We start from the raw sequence: 16,917 nt of genomic DNA, 5'->3' as shown, positions 1-16,917 counted from the left end.
CACCCAACCCAATGCACCCCAGTGTCCTGTGGGTGCCGCGTGGGTGCCCCACACCCAACCTGATGCACCACAGTGCCCCATGGGTGCCCCCATTGGTGCCCCCCACCCAACCCAACGTGCCCCAGCACCCTGTGGGTGCCTCCATGGGTGCTCTCCACTCAACCCCAAGCACCCCAGAGCCCCAGGGGTGCCCCACACCCATCCCAACCCACCCCAGCACCCCATGGGTGCCCCATGGGTGCCCTCCACTCAACCCCAAGCACCCCAGAGCCCCAGGGGTGCCCCACACCCATCCCAACCCACCCCAGCACCCCATGGGTGCCCCATGGGTGCTCTCCACTCAACCCCAAGCACCCCAGAGCCCCAGGGGTGCCCCACACCCATCCCAACCCACCCCAGCACCCCATGGGTGCCCCATGGGTGCCCTCCACTCAACCCCAAGCACCCCAGAGCCCCAGGGGTGCCCCACACCCATCCCAACCCACCCCAGCACCCCATGGGTGCCCCATGGGTGCTCTCCACTCAACCCCAAGCACCCCAGAGCCCCAGGGGTGCCCCACACCCATCCCAACCCACCCCAGCACCCCATGGGTGCCCCATGGGTGCCCTCCACTCAACCCCAAGCACCCCAGAGCCCCAGGGGTGCCCCACACCCATCCCAACCCACCCCAGCACCCCATGGGTGCCCCATGGGTGCCCTCCACTCAACCCCAAGCACCCCAGAGCCCCAGGGGTGCCCCACACCCATCCCAACCCACCCCAGCACCCCATGGCTGCCCCCATGGGTGCTCTCCACTCAACCCCAAGCACCCCAGAGCCCCATGGGTGCCCCGCAGCCAACCCAACCCACCCCAGCACCCCATGGGTGCTCTCCACTCAACCCCAAGCACCCCAGAGCCCCATGGGTGCCCCGCAGCCAACCCAACCCACCCCAGCACCCCATGGGTGCCCCATGGGTGCCCTCCACTCAACCCCAAGCACCCCAGAGCCCCATGGGTGCCCCGCAGCCATCCCAACCCACCCCAGCACCCCATGGGTGCCCCATGGGTGCCCTCCACTCAACCCCAAGCACCCCAGAGCCCCATGGGTGCCCCACACCCAACCCAACACACTCCAGGGCCCCATGGGTGCCCCACACCCAACCCAAAGCATCCCAGTGTCCTGTGGGTGCCCCCATGGGTGCCCTGCACCCAACCCAATGTGCCCCAGCACCCCATGGGTGCCCTCCACTCAACCCCAAGCACCCCAGAGCCCCATGGGTGCCCCACACCCATCCCAACCCACCCCAGCACCCCATGGCTGCCCCCATGGGTGTTCTCCACTCAACCCCAAGCACCCCAGAGCCCCATGGGTGCCCCACACCCATCCCAACCCACCCCAGCACCCCATGGCTGCCCCCATGGGTGTTCTCCACTCAACCCCAAGCACCCCAGAGCCCCATGGGTGCCCCGCAGCCAACCCAACGCACTCCAGGGCCCCATGGGTGCCCCCCCACCCAACCCCAAGCATTCCAGCGCCCCATGGGTGCCCCCATGGGTGCCCCACACCCAACCCCAAGCATCCCAGAACCCCATGGGTACCCGGTCACCCTACCAGGCGCCCACACCGTGCCACCCCACCCCCCCCCGCCAGCCTCCCGTGGGTGCCCCCACCCAGCACCCACGGGTGCCCCCGTCTCCCCGCAGCTGCAACTGCAACGCGGCGGTGCCGCGGGCGGTGAAGGTGGTGGCGGTGGGTGGCCAGGGCTACCAGAGCGCCCTGCTGCGCTGCTTCGTGCGCCTGCTGGGCACCCGCGGCCCCGAGTGGCTCGGCTACCTGCGCTTCCTGCCCGTGCCCCTCGGTACGTCACCCTGGGGACCTTGGGGACACCCTGGGGACACCCTGGGGACGTGGGGTGGCGGGGACGCACGGGGACGCGGCAGGTGGCGGGTACACGTGGGCACCCATGGCCCCGAGTGGCTCGGCTACCTGCGCTTCCTGCCCCTGCCCCTCAGTATGTCACCCTGGGGACCTTGGGGACACCCTGGGGACACCCTGGGGACGTGGGGTGGCGGGGACGCACGGGGACGTGGCGGGCGGCAGGGACACACGGGCACCCATGGCTCCAAGTGGCTCGGCTACCTGCGCTTCCTGCCCGTGCCCCTCGGTATGTCACCCTGGGGACCTTGGGGACACCCTGGGGACACCCTGGGGACGTGGGGTGGCGGGGACGCACGGGGACGCGGGGGGCGGCGGGTACACGTGGGCACCCATGGCCCCGAGTGGCTCGGCTACCTGCGCTTCCTGCCCGTGCCCCTCGGTACGTCACCCTGGGGACCTCGGGGACACCCTGGGGACACCCTGGGGACGTGGGGTGGCGGGGACGCACGGGGACACGGCGGGTGGCAGGGACACGTGGGCACCCACGGCCCCGAGTGGCTCGGCTACCTGCGCTTCCTGCCCGTGCCCCTCAGTATGTCACCCTGCGGGGACATCGGGGACACCCTGGGGACCTTGGGGACACCCTGGGGACACCCTGGGGACGTGGGGTGGCGGGGACGCACGGGGACGCGGGGGGCGGCGGGTACACATGGGCACCCATGGCCCCGAGTGGCTCGGCTACCTGCGCTTCCTGCCCGTGCCCCTCGGTATGTCACCCTGGGGACCTTGGGGACACCCTGGGGACACCCTGGGGACGTGGGGTGGCGGGGACGCACGGGGACGTGGCGGGCGGCAGGGACACACGGGCACCCATGGCTCCAAGTGGCTCGGCTACCTGCGCTTCCTGCCCGTGCCCCTGGGTACGTCACCTTGGGGACCTTGGGGACACCCTGGGGACACCCTGGGGACGTGGGGTGGCAGGGACGCGCGGGGACACACGGGGCGACGGGGACATGCGGACGCCCGGGGCCCCCAGCACCTTGGCTACTTGCGCTTCCTGCCCGTGCCCCTGGGTACGTCACCCTGGGGACCTCGGGGACACCCTGGGGACACCCTGGGGACGTGGGGTGGCGGGGACACACGGGGTGTTGGGGACACGCGGGTGCCCGCAGCCCCCAGCGACTTGGCTACCTGCGCTTCCTGCCCGTGCCCCTCGGTATGTCACCTTGGGGACACCACGGGGACGTTGGGGACATCATGGGGACACGGGATGTTGGGGACATGGGCATCAGGGATGCATGAGACCTTGGGGACATACAGGGCATCAGGGACATGATATTGGGGGACACATGGGACATCTAGGACACAGGACATAGGGGACGTGGGCACCGGGGACACACGGGTCATTGCGGACACATGGGACATCAGGGACACAGGACATTGGGGACACATGGGACATCTGGGACACAGGACATGCGGGACACACAGGACATCAAGGACAGGGTATTTGGGGACACTTGGGCCCTTGGGGACACACGGGACATCAGGGGGACACATGGAACATGGGGACAGAGGACAGGGGACACGTGGGACATCGGGGACACGCGGGACATCGGGGGGACACATGGCACATCAGGGACAGATGGGACATCTGGGACACAGGACATGGGGACACACAGGACAGTAAGGACAGGATATTTGGGGACACATGGGCCCTTGGGGACACACAGGACATCAGGGGACACGTGGGACATTGAGGGGGACACATGAGACATCAGGGGACACAGGAGACATTGGGGACATGCAGAACATCTGGGACACAGGACATTGGGGACATGCGGGGCATCAGGGGACACATGGGACATGGGGACAGAGAACATCAAGGGACACATGGGACATTGGGGACAGGATATTTGGGGGCACATGGGCACTTGGGGACACACAGGACATCAGGGGACACGGACATCAGGGGAACGTGTGACATCAGGGGACACATGGGACATCTGGGACACAGGACAGTGCGGACATGCAGGCATCAGGGCACACATGGGACATGGGGACAGAGGACACAGGGACATTGGGACACGTGGGACATCTGGGACACATGGGACATTGGGGACACCTGGGACATCGGGGACACGGGACATTGGGGGACACACAAGACATCAGGGACAGAGGACATCAGGGGACACATGGGACATCTGGGACACGTGGGACATCAGGGACACGGGACATTGGGGGATACACAAGACATCGGGGACACCTGAGACATCAGGGGACACGTGGGACATCTGGGACACATGGGACATTGGGGACACCTGGGACATCGGGGACACGGGACATTGGGGGACACACAAGACATCAGGGACAGAGGACATCAGGGGACACATGGGACATCTGGGACACGTGGGACATCAGGGACACGGGACATTGGGGGACGTTGAGGGGACAGAGGACATTGGGGGACACACGGGACATCGGGGACACGTGAGACATCAGGGGACACACGGGACATCGAGGGGACAGGGGACACCGGCCGCGGGGTGACGCGGCACCCTGACCCCCACCCAGGCGCCCACCCGGTGGCCCAGTACCTGGCGTCGGTGGACGGGCGCTACGGGGCCGCCTTCCTGGAGCCGGGCTGGCGCGAGCTCTTCGGGCGCAGCGAGGCACCCGCCGCCGGTACGGCACCCTTGGGTGGCACCGCAGGGACGGGGCACCCTTGGGTGGGCACCCTTGGGGAATGGGAGCACCTGGGGATGGGCACCCTTGGGTGGCACCGCGGGGACGGGGCACCCTTGGGTGGGCACCCTTGGGGAATGGGAGCACCTGGGGATGGGCACCCTTGGGTGGCACTGCGGGGACGGGGCACCCTTGGGTGGGCACCCTTGGGGAATGGGAGCACCTGGGGACGGGCACCCTTGGGTGGCACCGCGGGGATGGGGCACCCTTGGGTGGGCACCCTTGGGGAACGGGAGCACCTGGGGACGGGCAGGCACCCTTGGGTGGCACCGCGGGGATGGGGCACCCTTGGGTGGGCACCCTTGGGGAATGGGAGCACCTGGGGATGGGCACCCTTGGGTGGCACTGCGGGGACGGGGCACCCTTGGGTGGGCACCCTTGGGGAATGGGAGCACCTGGGGATGGGCACCCTTGGGTGGCACCGCGGGGACGGGGCACCCTTGGGTGGGCACCCTTGGGGAATGGGAGCACCTGGGGATGGGCACCCTTGGGTGGCACCGCGGGGACGGGGCACCCTTGGGTGGGCACCCTTGGGGAACGGGAGCACCTGGGGACAGGCACCCTTGGGTGGCACCATGGGGACGGGCGGCTCAGGGCACCCTTGGGTGGGCACCCATTGTGAATGGGATCACCAAGGGAAGGGCATCTTGGGGCACCCTTGGGTGGGCACTTGGTTCCCCTCGGTGAATGGGAGCACCCAGGGATGGGTGTCTTGGGGCACCCTTGGGTGGGCACCTGCTGTGGACACAGCTCCCAGGGATGGGCAGCTCAGGGCACCCTTGGGTGGGCACCCACTGCAGACGACAGCACCCAGGGACGGGTGGCTCGGGGCAGCCTTGGGTGGGCACCCATGGTGAATGGGAGCACCCAGGGATGGGTGTCTTGGGGCACCCTTGGGTGGGCACCCATGGTGAATGGGATCACCAAGGGAAGGGCATCTCTGAGCACCCTTGGGTGGGCACTTGGTTCTCCTCAATGGATGGGAGTCATGGGGCACCCTTGGGTGGGCACCCATGGCGAATGGGAGCACCCGGGGATGGGTGTCTCGGGGCACCCTTGGGTGGGCACTTGGTTCTCCTCAATGGATGGGAGTCATGGGGCACCCTTGGGTGGGCACCCATGGTGAATGGGAGCACCCAGGGACGGGCATCTTGGGGCACCCTTGGGTGGGCCCCCATGACAAATGGCAGCACCCAGGGACAGGCATCTCCAACCAACACCCAGGAGCCATGGGCGCACCCATGGGTGCCCCTTTTCGAGCCGGGCCCTGACGATACGTGGCCGGGGGCGGGCACCCCTGGGTGGGCGCGGGGGCAGGGTCGCCGGGGGGGTGGGTGCCCCCCACCCGCGCCGCCACGGGTGCTGCCACGGGCCGCGGTGCCGCAGAGCCCTTCAACGTGGTGGGCCGCATCCTGGCCTACGCGGCGGGCGCCGGCGTCACCCACCCGCTGCCCGTGGCCGAGGCCATGCTCACCTGCAGGCACCGCTTGTGAGTGGGGACGTCACCGCGGGGACGGGGACGGGGACGTCGGCGTGGGGACGTGGGCGTGGGGACGTCGGCGTGGGGACGTCGGCGTGGGGACGTTGGCATGGGCATGGGGACGCTGGCATGGGGACGTTGGCCTGGGGACGTTGGCGTGGGCATGGGGACGTTGGTGTGGGGACATTGGCACGGGGATGGCAGCATGGGGACATCGGCGTGGGCATGGGGACGCTGGCGTGGGGACGTTGGCATGGGGACGTTGGCGTGGGCATGGGGACGTTGGCGTGGGGACATTGGCACGGGGACGGCAGCATGGGGACATCGGCGTGGGCATGGGGACGTTGGTGTGGGGACATTGGCACGGGAATGGCAGCATGGGGACATCGGCGTGGGCGTGGGGACGTTGGTGTGGGGACATTGGCACGGGGATGGCAGCATGGGGACATCGGCGTGGGCATGGGGACGCTGGCGTGGGGACGTTGGCCTGGGGACGTTGGCGTGGGCATGGGGACGTTGGCGTGGGGACATTGGCACGGGGACGGCAGCATGGGGATGTTGGCATGGGCATGGGGACGCTGGCGTGGGGACGTTGGCCTGGGGACGTTGGCGTGGGCATGGGGACGTTGGCGTGGGGACATTGGCACGGGGATGGCAGCATGGGGACGTTGGCATGGGCATGGGGACGCTGGCATGGGGACGTTGGCCTGGGGACGTTGGCGTGGGCATGGGGACGTTGGTGTGGGGACATTGGCACGGGGATGGCAGCATGGGGACATCGGCGTGGGCATGGGGACGCTGGCGTGGGGACGTTGGCCTGGGGACGTTGGCGTGGGCATGGGGACGTTGGCGTGGGGACATTGGCACGGGGACGGCAGCGTGGGGACATCGGCGTGGGCATGGGGACGCTGGCGTGGGGACGTTGGCCTGGGGACGTTGGCGTGGGCATGGGGACGTTGGCGTGGGGACATTGGCACGGGGACGGCAGCATGGGGACGTTGGCATGGGCATGGGGACGCTGGCGTGGGGACGTTGGCCTGGGGACGTTGGCGTGGGCATGGGGACGTTGGCGTGGGGACATTGGCATGGGGACGGCAGCATGGGGACGTTGGCATGGGCATGGGGACGCTGGCATGGGGACGTTGGCCTGGGGACGTTGGCGTGGGCATGGGGACGTTGGCGTGGGGACATTGGCACGGGGATGGCAGCATGGGGACATCAGCGTGGGCATGGGGACGCTGGCATGGGGACGTTGGCCTGGGGACATTGGCATGGGCATGGGGACATCGGTGTGGGGACATTGGCACAGGGACGGCAGCATGGGGACATCGGCGTGGGCATGGGGATGGCGGCATGGGGACGTTGGCCTGGGCACGGGGACGTTGGCGTGGCCATGGGGACATCAGCGTAGGCATGGGGACATTGGCGTGGGGACGTTGGCCTGGGCACGGGGATGTTGGCGTGGCCATGGGGACATCGGTGTGGGCATGGGGACATTGGCGTGGGGACGTTGGCGTGGGGACAGTGGCATGGGGACGTTGGCGTGGGGACGTTGGCGTGGGGACTGTGGGCATGGGGACATTGGCATGGGCATGGGGATGCTGGCTTGGGGACATTGGCCTGGGCATGGGGACATTGGTGTGAGCCTGGGGACGTCGGTGTGGGGATGTTGGCGTGGGGACGTTGGCGTGGGCATGGGGACATCGGTGTGGGAACGTTGGTGTGGGGACATTGGCCTGGGCATGGGGACGTTGGCGTGGGCATGGGGACATCGGTGTGGGGACGTTGGCATGGGGACGCTGGTGTGGGGACGCTGGCATGGGGGCGTTGGCGTGGGCATGGGGACATTGACATGGGGACATTGGTGTGGGGACTGTGGGCATGGGGACATCGGTGTGGGGACACTGGCATGGGGACGTTGGCGTGGGCATGGGGACGTTGGTGTGGGGACATTGGCGTGGGGACATTGGCTTGGGCATGGGGACGTTGGCGTGGGCATGGGGACATTGGCATGGGGACATTGGTGTGGGGACTGTGGGCATGGGGATGTTGGCATGGGCCTGGGGACATTGGGGTGGGGACATTGGCCTGGGCATGGGGACATTGGTGTGAGCCTGGGGACGTCGGTGTGGGGATGTTGGCATGGGGACGTTGGCGTGGGCATGGGGACATCGGTGTGGGCCTGGGGACGTTGGCATGGGGACATTGGCGTGGGCATGCGGACGTTGTTGTGGGGACATTGACATGGGGACATCAGTGTGGGCATGGGGGTGACGGCCTAGGCCTGGGGACATTGGTGTGGGGACGCTGGCGTGGGGACATTGGTGTGTGGGGACATTGGCGTGGGCCTGGGGACGTTGGTGGGGACATGGGGATGTTGGTGGGGCCATGGGGGCGTGGAGATGTTGGCACGGGGACACGGGGACATGGGGACCTTGGTGTGGGGACACAGGGACACGGGGACGCTGGTGTGGGCTTGGGGACACAGGGACATTGGTGGGGACATGGGGACGTTGGCATGGGCATGGGGACATGGGGACATTGGCATGGGGACACGGGGGCATGAGGATGTTGGTGTGGGACTGTGGGGACACGGGGACGTTGGCGTGGGGACATGGGCGTGGGGACGCCTTGGGGACACCGTGGGGACACCGGGCACCCGCTGACGTCCCTCCCCGCAGCCAAGACGAAGGCTCCTACCAGAAGTTCGTGCCCTTCGTGGGGGTGAGTGTGACAGCAGGGGACAAGGGGACACGGGGTGGCACCAGGCCGGGGGACCTTGGGGACACCAAGCTGTGGCACCGGCGGTGGCACAGGGTGATGCTGGGGGTGGAGAGTGACATAGGGTGACAGCAGGGTGACGGCAGGCATGGCCCTGGGTGGCCCAGGGTGACACTGGGGGTGACACTGGGGGTCCCTAGGGTGACGCTGGGGTGGCCCAGGGTGACACTGGGGGTGACACTGGGGGTCCCTAGGGTGACACTGGGGGTGGCCCAGGGTGATGCCGGGGTGACCCTGGGGGTCCCTGGGGTGATGCTGGGGGTGCCTAGGGTGACACTGGGGTGGCCCGGGTGACACCAGGGGTGACACTGGGGTTGGCCTGGGGTGACGCGGGGGTGACGCCGGAGGGTGACACTGGAGTGGCCCGGGGTGATGTGGGGGGTGACACGGGGGTGGCCCGGAGTGACGCCGGGGTGACACAGGGGGTGGCCCAGTGTGATGCGGGGGGTGACACCAGGGTGGCCCAGGGTGACGTGGTGGGTGACACTGGGGGTGACACGGGGGTGGCCGGGACGGGTGGCCCCGGCGGCGGCGCTGCAGCTGTGGCCTTGTGCAGGTGGTCAAGGTGGGCCTGGCGGAGGACCCGCCCCCGGCGGCAGGTAGGTGGGTGCCCCCGACACCCATGGGTGCTGCCCCCCCACCCTGCACCCCCCCCAGCGCCAGGGGCACCCCAGGGTGCCACCCCGCTCGTGTGGTCCATGACCACCCATGGGGCTGCCCCCACCTGTGGGGCCCATCCCCACCCATGGTGGCACCCAAGGGTGCTGTCACCCCATGGTGCCCATACCTACTCATGGTGGCACCCAAGGGTGCTGCCCCATCCCCATGCCCATACCTGCCCTATGGTGGCACCCAAGGGTGCTGCCCCCGCCCATGGCCATACCCACCCCATGGTGGCACCAAAGGGTGCTGCTACCCCATGTTTCCCGTCCCTACCTATGGCAGCACCCAAGGGTGCTGCCCCCCCATGTCGCCCACACCCACCCATGGTGGCACCCTAGGGTGCTGTCACCCCACGGTGCCCATCCCCACCCCATGGTGACATCCAAAGGTGCTGACCCCCATGGTGCCCATCCCCACCCCAGGGTGGCACCCAAGGGTGCTGCCCCCTCCCATACTGGTGCTCACCCCATGGTGGCACCCGGGGGTGCTGTCACCCTATGGTGCCCATACCTATTCATGGTGGCACCCAAGGGTGCTGCACCCTCCCCATGCCCGTCCCCCCCCCCCCCGAGCTGCCACCCTGTCACCTCACGGGCGCGGGGGCACCCCGGGGTGCCACAGGTGACGGGGACGAGACCCCGGCGCTGAGCCTGGCCGTGCCCTCGACGTCCCCCCCCGGGGGCCCCCGCGACGCCGCCGCCACCCCCCCGTCCTCGCCCTCCATGGCCGCCGCCACCCCGGGGTGAGCACCCACGGGTGCCGGGGGGATGCCGGGGCCCCGGGGGGGCAGGGGGGGGGGCCAGCGCCGAGCACCTGCATCCCCGGGGTGGGAGCACCCAGGGTGGGAGGCTCTGGGTGGGAGCCCATGGGTGCTGGGTCCTTGGGTGGGAGCCCATGGGTGGTGGGTCTCCAGGGTGGGATCCCATGGGTGGTGGGTCTCTGGGGAGGATCCCATGGGTGCTGGGTCTCCAGGGTTGGGATCCCATGGGTGCTGGGTCCCCGAGGTGGGATCCCCATGGGTGCTGGGTCCCTGGCGTGGGATCCCATGGGTGCTGTGTCCCAGGGGTAGGATCCCATGGGTGCTGGGTCCCTGGCGTGGGATCCCATGGGTGCTGTGTCCCAGGGGTAGGATCCCATGGGTGCTGGGTCCCTGGCATGGGATCCCCTGGGTGCTGACTCCCCGGGGTGGGAACTCATGGGTGCTGGGTCCTTCGGGTGGGATCCCATGGGTGTTAGGTCTCCAGGGCGGGAGTCTATGGGTGCTGTGTCCCCTGGGTGGGATCCCATGGGCACTGGGTTCCTGGCGTGGGATCCCATGGGCGCTGTGTCCTTGGGTGGGATCCCATGGAGATCGGGTCCCTGGGGTGGGATCGCATGGGTTGGGATCCCATGGGTGCCGGGTCCCTGGCACAGGATCCCATGGGTGCCGGCTCCCCGGGGTGGGATCCCATGGGTGCTGAGTCCTTGGGTTGGGATCCCATGGGTGCCGGGTCCCTGGGTTTGGATCTCATGGGGTGGGATCCCATGGGTGCCGGGTCCCTGGGGTTGGATCTCATGGGGTGGGATCCCATGGGTGCCGGGTCCCTGGGGTTGGATCTCATGGGGTGGGATCCCCTGGGTGCCGGCTCCCCGGGGTGGTATCCCATGGGTGCCGGCTCCCCGGGGCTCCCTAACCCCCCCGCCCCGTGCTCCCCGCCGGCAGCGGGGCGGGCGACGCGCTGGGGCTGCAGGTGGACTTCTGGGTGCCGGCGGGCGGCGGGGCGGGGGGGGCCGCCGGGGCGGGTGCCCCCCGGGAGCGGGCGCCCCGCGACGCCCCCAAGACCAGCCTGCGCGGGACCTTCCGCTCCCTCCTGGTGACCCGGCTGCCGGCGCCCGGCGAGGCGCCCGGCCCCGCCATGGCCCTCACCGTCGTCACCCGCGAGAAGAACAAGAAGGGTGCGGGGGCACCCAAGGGTGGGGGGCACCCGTGGGCGGGGGGCACCCAAGGGTGGGGGGCTCCCCTGGGTGGGCGGCTGGAGGATTGGGGCCAGCGGGTGAAGGTGGGCGTCTGGGGAGCACCTGGGAGGAGGTTCTGGGAGGGGTTGGATGAGGGCACCCAAGGGTGGGGGGGCACCCGTGGGCGGGGGGCACCCAAGGGTGGGGGGCTCCCCAGGGTGGCGGCTGGAGGATTGGGGCGAGCGGGCGAAGGTGGGCGTCTGGGGAGCACCTGGGAGGAGGTTCTGGGAGGGGTTGGGTGGAGGCACCCAAGGGTGGGGGGCACCCAAGGGTGGGGGGCACCCAAGGGTGGCGGCTGGAGGATTGGGGTGAGTGGGCGAAGGTGGGCGTCTGGGGAGTACCTGGGAGGAGGTTCTGGGAGGGGTTGGGGGGAGGCACCCAAGGGTGGGGGGCACCCATGGGTGGGGGGCACCCAAGGGTGGGGGGCTCCCCAGGGTGGGCGGCTGGAGGATTGGGGTGAGTGGGTGAAGGTGGGCGTCTGGGGAGCACCTGGGAGGAGGTTCTGGGAGGGGGTGGGTGGAGGCACCCAAGGGTGGGGGGCACCCGTGGGTGGGGGGCACCCAAGGGTGGGGGGCTCCCCAGGGTGGGCGGCTGGAGGATTGGGGCGAGCGGGTGAAGGTGGGCGTCTGGGGAGCACCTGGGAGGAGGTTCTGGGAGGGGGTGGGTGGAGGCACCCAAGGGTGGGGGGCACCCATGGGTGGGGGGCACCCATGGGTGGGGGGCTCCCCAGGGTGGGCGGCTGGAGGATTGGGGTGAGTGGGCGAAGGTGGGCGTCTGGGGAGGAGGTTCTGGGAGGGGTTGGGTGGAGGCACCCAAGGGTGGGGGGCACCCGTGGGTGGGGGGCACCCAAGGGTGGGGGGCTCCCCAGGGCGGGCGGCTGGAGGATTGGGGCCAGCGGGTGAAGGTGGGTGTCTGGGGAGCACCTGGGAGGAGGTTCTGGGAGGGGGTGGGGGGAGGCACCCAAGGGTGGGGGGCACCCATGGGTGGGGGGCTCCCCAGGGTGGGCGGCTGGAGGATTGGGGTGAGTGGGCGAAGGTGGGCGTCTGGGGAGCACCTGGGAGGAGGTTCTGGGAGGGGGTGGGTGGAGGCACCCAAGGATGGGCATCTAGGGGCACCTGAGGGTGGGGGTCTTGGGAGCACCCAAGGGTGGCGGCTGGGGGCACCTGAGGGTGGGGATCTAGGGGCACCCGAGGGTGGGGGTCTTGGGAGGACCTGAGAGGAGGTTCTGGGAGGGGTTGGGTGGGGGCACCCAAGGGTGGGCGGCTGGAGGATTGGGGCGAGCGGGCGAAGGTGGGCGTCTGGGGAGCACCCAAGGGTGGGGGTCTTGGGAGCACCTGAGTGTGGGTTCTGTGAGGGGCTGGGTGCAGGCACCCAAGGGTGGCATCTAGGGGCACCCAAGGGTGGGGGTCTGGGGAGCACCTGAGTGTGGGTTCTGGGAGGGGGTTGAGATGGGCACCCAAGGGTGGTCATTTGGGGGTAGATGGGTACGAGCACCCAAGGGTGGGCATCTGGGGAGCACCCAAGGGTGGGTGTCTGGGGAATTCGGGTGTGGGCACCCAAGGGTGGGCATGTGGGGAGCCCCCAAGGGTGGGTGGTCGGGGAATTTGGGTGCAGGCACCCAAGGGTGGGCATCTGGGGAGCACCCAAGGGTGGGTGGTCGGGGAATTTGGGTGCGGGCACCCAAGGGTGGGCATCTGGGGGTACATAGCTATGAGCACCCAAGGGTGGTCATCTGGGGAGCCCCCAAGGGTGGGTGGTCGGGGAATTTGGGTGCGGGCACCCAAGGATGGGCATCTGGGGGTACATAGCTATGAGCACCCAAGGGTGGGCATGTGGAGAGCCCCCAAGGGTGGGTGGTCGGGGAATTTGGGTGCGGGCACCCAAGGGTGGGCATCTGGGGGTACATAGCTATGAGCACCCAAGGGTGGTCATCTGGGGAGCACCCAAGGGTGGGTGGTCGGGGAATTTGGGTGCGGGCACCCAAGGGTGGGCATCTGGGGGTACATAGCTATGAGCACCCAAGGGTGGTCATCTGGGGAGCCCCCAAGGGTGGGTGTCTGGGGAATTTGGGTGCGGGCACCCAAGGGTGGGCATCTGGGGGTACATAGCTATGAGCACCCAAGGGTGGGCATGTGGAGAGCCCCCAAGGGTGGGTGGTCGGGGAATTTGGGTGCGGGCACCCAAGGGTGGGCATCTGGGGGTACATAGCTATGAGCACCCAAGGGTGGGCGTCTGGGGAGCCCCCAAGGGTGGGTGTCTGGGGAATTTGGGTGCGGGCACCCAAGGGTGGGCGTCTGGGGAGCCCCCAAGGGTGGGCACCGGGGGGGGGCAGCACCCCGGGGTGCCGCTGAGGCGGCGGGTGCCGCAGGGCCCACCCTCTTCCTGAGCAAGCGCCCGCGCGAGCCCCAGCCCGACTCCAAGAGCCAAGTGGTCGAGGGCATCAGCCGCCTCATCTGCTCCCCCCGGCAGCCCCCCACCCTGCTGCGAGGTGGGCACCCAGGGGTGGGGGGCACCCAGGGGTGGGGGGCACCCAAAGGTGGGGGGTCCCCAGGGGTGGGAGAACCCAAGGGTGGGGGAACCCATGGAAGGGGTGGTTGGGCCCTATGGGGGGTCGTAGGGGGTCATGGGTGGCTCCTGGTGGTGGGAGAGGTTGGTTTTATGGGGCACCCATGGGTGGGGGCACCCAACGGTGGGGGACCCCTGGGGGTGGGAGAACCCAAGGGTGGGGGAACCCATGGAAGGGGTGGTTGGGCCCTATGGGGGGTCTCAGGGGGTCATGGGGGGCTCCTGGTGGTGGGAGAGGTTGGTTTTATGGGGCACCCATGGGTGGGGGGCACCCAGGGGTGGGGACCACTCATGGAGGGGGTGGTTGGGCCCTATGGGAGGGTCTTGGGGGCTCCCAGGGGGTTATGGGGGGCTCGTGGTGGTGGGAGAGCTGGGTGTTATGGGGGGCACCCATGGGTGGGGGCACCCAAGAGCAGGGAGGACCCTGGGGTTATGGGGAGCTTCTGGGGGGCACCCAAGGGTGGGGGACACCCAAGGATGGGGGAAACCCAAGGGTGGGGACACCCAAGGTTGGGGACACCCAAGGTTGGGGGACACCCATGGGGTGGGGAGACACAAGCCACAAGGGACCCAGCCAGGACATGGTGGGGGGGGTCCATCATGGCATGGCCCCCCACCCACCCCCGGGGCACCCCTGGGTGCTGCGGCGGGTGCCAGCGCGGGTGCCGCAGTGACGGTGGACGGCGTCGAGTGGGACGACGTCAAGTTCTTCCAGCTGGCGGCCCAGTGGCCCACCCACGTCAAGCACTTCCCCGTGGGGCTCTTCGGCGCCAAGCCCCCCTGAGGGCACCCATGGGTGCCCCCACCACCCATGGGTGCCCCCGCCACCCCCCCGCGCTCCCCCGCTGCCACTGGGTGCCCTCACTGCCCCGGGTGGTCACCTGCCCCCGTGCCAGCCGTGGGTGCCCCTGCTAATCCCTTGATGTCCTCAGCACCCATGGGTGCCACCACCACCCATGGGTGCCCCTGCTGCTCCACTCGTGCTCTGCTGCCACCCCTGGGTGCCCTCAATGCCCCTGGGTGCCCCCCATGGTCACTTGCCCCCGTGCCAGCCATGGCTGCCCCTGCTACCCCCTTGATGTATTTGCCACCCATGGGTGCTACCATCACCCTTGGGTGCCACCACCACCCATGGGTGCCCCTGCCACCCCCCCATGCTCCCCCACCGCCCCTGGGGTCCCTCGCTGCCCGTGGGTGGTCACCTGCCCCCACACCAGCCATGGGTGCCCCTGCTACCCCCTTGATGTCCTCGCCACCCATGGGTGCCCTCAGCACCCATGGGTGCCACCACCACCTATGGGTGCCCCTGCTGCCCCCGGGATGCCCCTGCCACCCATGGGTGCTTCTGCTGCCCCCCCCAGCTGCTGACACTCCCCTTGCACCCATGGCTGTCCCCATTGCCCATGGGTGCCACCACCACCCATGGGTGCCCCTGCTGCCAATGGGGGCCGCCCCGTGGCCACCTCCCCCCCCATGGGTGCCCCTGCTGCCCCCAGGATGCCCACGCCACCCATGGGTGCTGCTGCCATGACCCCCCAGCTGCTGAACCCCCCCCAGCAACACCCTGAGGTGCCCCCGTGCCACCCATGGGTGCCCGCAGCACCCATGGGGACCCCCCTGCTGCCCACCCAGCTGCTGATCCCCCCCCCAGCGCTCCAGGTTGCCATGTCACCCATGGGTGCCACTGCCACCTCTGGGTACCCTCAGCACCCATGGGTGCCCCTGCTGTGCCCCCCAGCTCCTGAACCCCCCCACCCATGGGTGCTCCTGCCACGCCGAGGTGCTCCCATGCCACCCATGGGTGCCCCACCACCACTCCAGCTGCACGGTGTCCCCACCACCACCCATGGGTGCCCCCGCCACCCCAGGGTGCCCTGGCCCACTTGGGTGGGCCCCAGGGACAGCACCCACCGTCCAGCACCCATGGGCCCCTCTCCAGCACCCATGGGTCCCCCAGCACCCATGGGCCCCCCAGCACCCATGGGTCCCCCTCCAGCAGCTATGGGCCCCTCCAGCAGCCATGGGTCCCCCTGCAGCACCCATGGACCCCCCCTGCATCCATTGACCTCCCTGCAGCACCTATGGGTCCCCCAGCACCCATGGGCCCCCAGCACCCATTGGCACCCCCTTCCAGCACCCATGGGCCTCCCTGCCGCACCCATGGACCCCCCAGCACCCATGGGTTCCCCCCTCCACCACCCATGGGCCTCCCAGCACCCATTGGCACCCCCGTCCAGCACCCATGGGCCTCCCTGCAGCACCCATGGACCCCCCAGCACCCATGGGTCCCCCCCTCCACCACCCATTGGCCTCTCCAGCACCCTTGGGCCCCCCCAGCACCCATGGGCCCCCCAGCACCCATTGGCACCCCCGTCCAGCACCCATGGGCCTCCCTGCACCCATGGCCCCCCCCAGCACCCATGGGCCCCTCTGTACCTATGGGCCCCCCAGGACCCATGGGTCCCCCTGCAGCACTCATGGACCCCCCAGCACCCATGGGTCCCCCCCAACTGTGGGCACCCACTTCCATCCTCGTGCCAAACCGGGAGGGGGACACGCAGCACCCCCCCCCCGGCACCCATGGGTCCCTCGGGGTGGTCCAGCACCCATGGGCCCCCCCAGCACCCATGGGTGCCCCCCCGGTCGGGTCGCGGCAATAAATAACCGTCTCGGGGGGTCGCAGCGACGCCTGGTTCTTCGGGGGGGCCCGGACGCCTGGGCCCCTCCGGGTGCTCCCGTGGTGGCGGGGAGGGAGGGGCACCCACTGGGTGCTGCGAGGGGTGGGGGGGGTTCAGCTGCGGGGGGGGGGGCACCCAAACCGGGCATGCGGC

At 69.5% G+C, this 16,917-nt stretch overlaps 2 protein-coding genes across 2 annotated transcripts in view; one reads left to right on the top strand and one right to left on the bottom strand.

Annotated features, from left to right (window-relative positions):
• The window catches only part of PACS1 (phosphofurin acidic cluster sorting protein 1), a gene marked incomplete at its 5' end in the record, with an annotated part of 36,090 nt that extends 19,322 nt beyond the window's left edge, over window positions 1-16,768 (top strand). Inside the window, 9 exons of the mRNA XM_064504341.1 lie at window positions 1,686-1,840; window positions 4,432-4,542; window positions 5,989-6,091; window positions 8,764-8,806; window positions 9,420-9,462; window positions 10,148-10,268; window positions 11,229-11,461; window positions 13,890-14,009; window positions 14,758-16,768. Of these exons, the coding sequence (XP_064360411.1) occupies window positions 1,686-1,840; window positions 4,432-4,542; window positions 5,989-6,091; window positions 8,764-8,806; window positions 9,420-9,462; window positions 10,148-10,268; window positions 11,229-11,461; window positions 13,890-14,009; window positions 14,758-14,870 (1,042 nt within the window). The remainder of the gene's footprint in view (window positions 1-1,685; window positions 1,841-4,431; window positions 4,543-5,988; window positions 6,092-8,763; window positions 8,807-9,419; window positions 9,463-10,147; window positions 10,269-11,228; window positions 11,462-13,889; window positions 14,010-14,757) is intronic.
• Window positions 10,491-11,036, bottom strand: LOC135326480 (ejaculatory bulb-specific protein 1-like; the record flags this gene model as incomplete). The annotated part of the gene is given in 3 exon segments (XM_064504338.1): window positions 10,491-10,541; window positions 10,543-10,676; window positions 10,820-11,036. Coding segments are annotated over 3 exon segments (402 nt in total), but the record flags the coding sequence as incomplete, so codon positions are not given.
• Window positions 16,769-16,917: the final 149 nt, after the last annotated feature.

Source organism: Dromaius novaehollandiae, unplaced genomic scaffold (genome assembly GCF_036370855.1).
Source record: "Dromaius novaehollandiae isolate bDroNov1 unplaced genomic scaffold, bDroNov1.hap1 HAP1_SCAFFOLD_145, whole genome shotgun sequence".
Taxonomy (NCBI): domain Eukaryota; kingdom Metazoa; phylum Chordata; class Aves; order Casuariiformes; family Dromaiidae; genus Dromaius; species Dromaius novaehollandiae.
The sequence above is the reverse complement of the archived record's forward strand: the minus strand, read 5'-3'. Positions and strand labels throughout refer to the sequence as shown.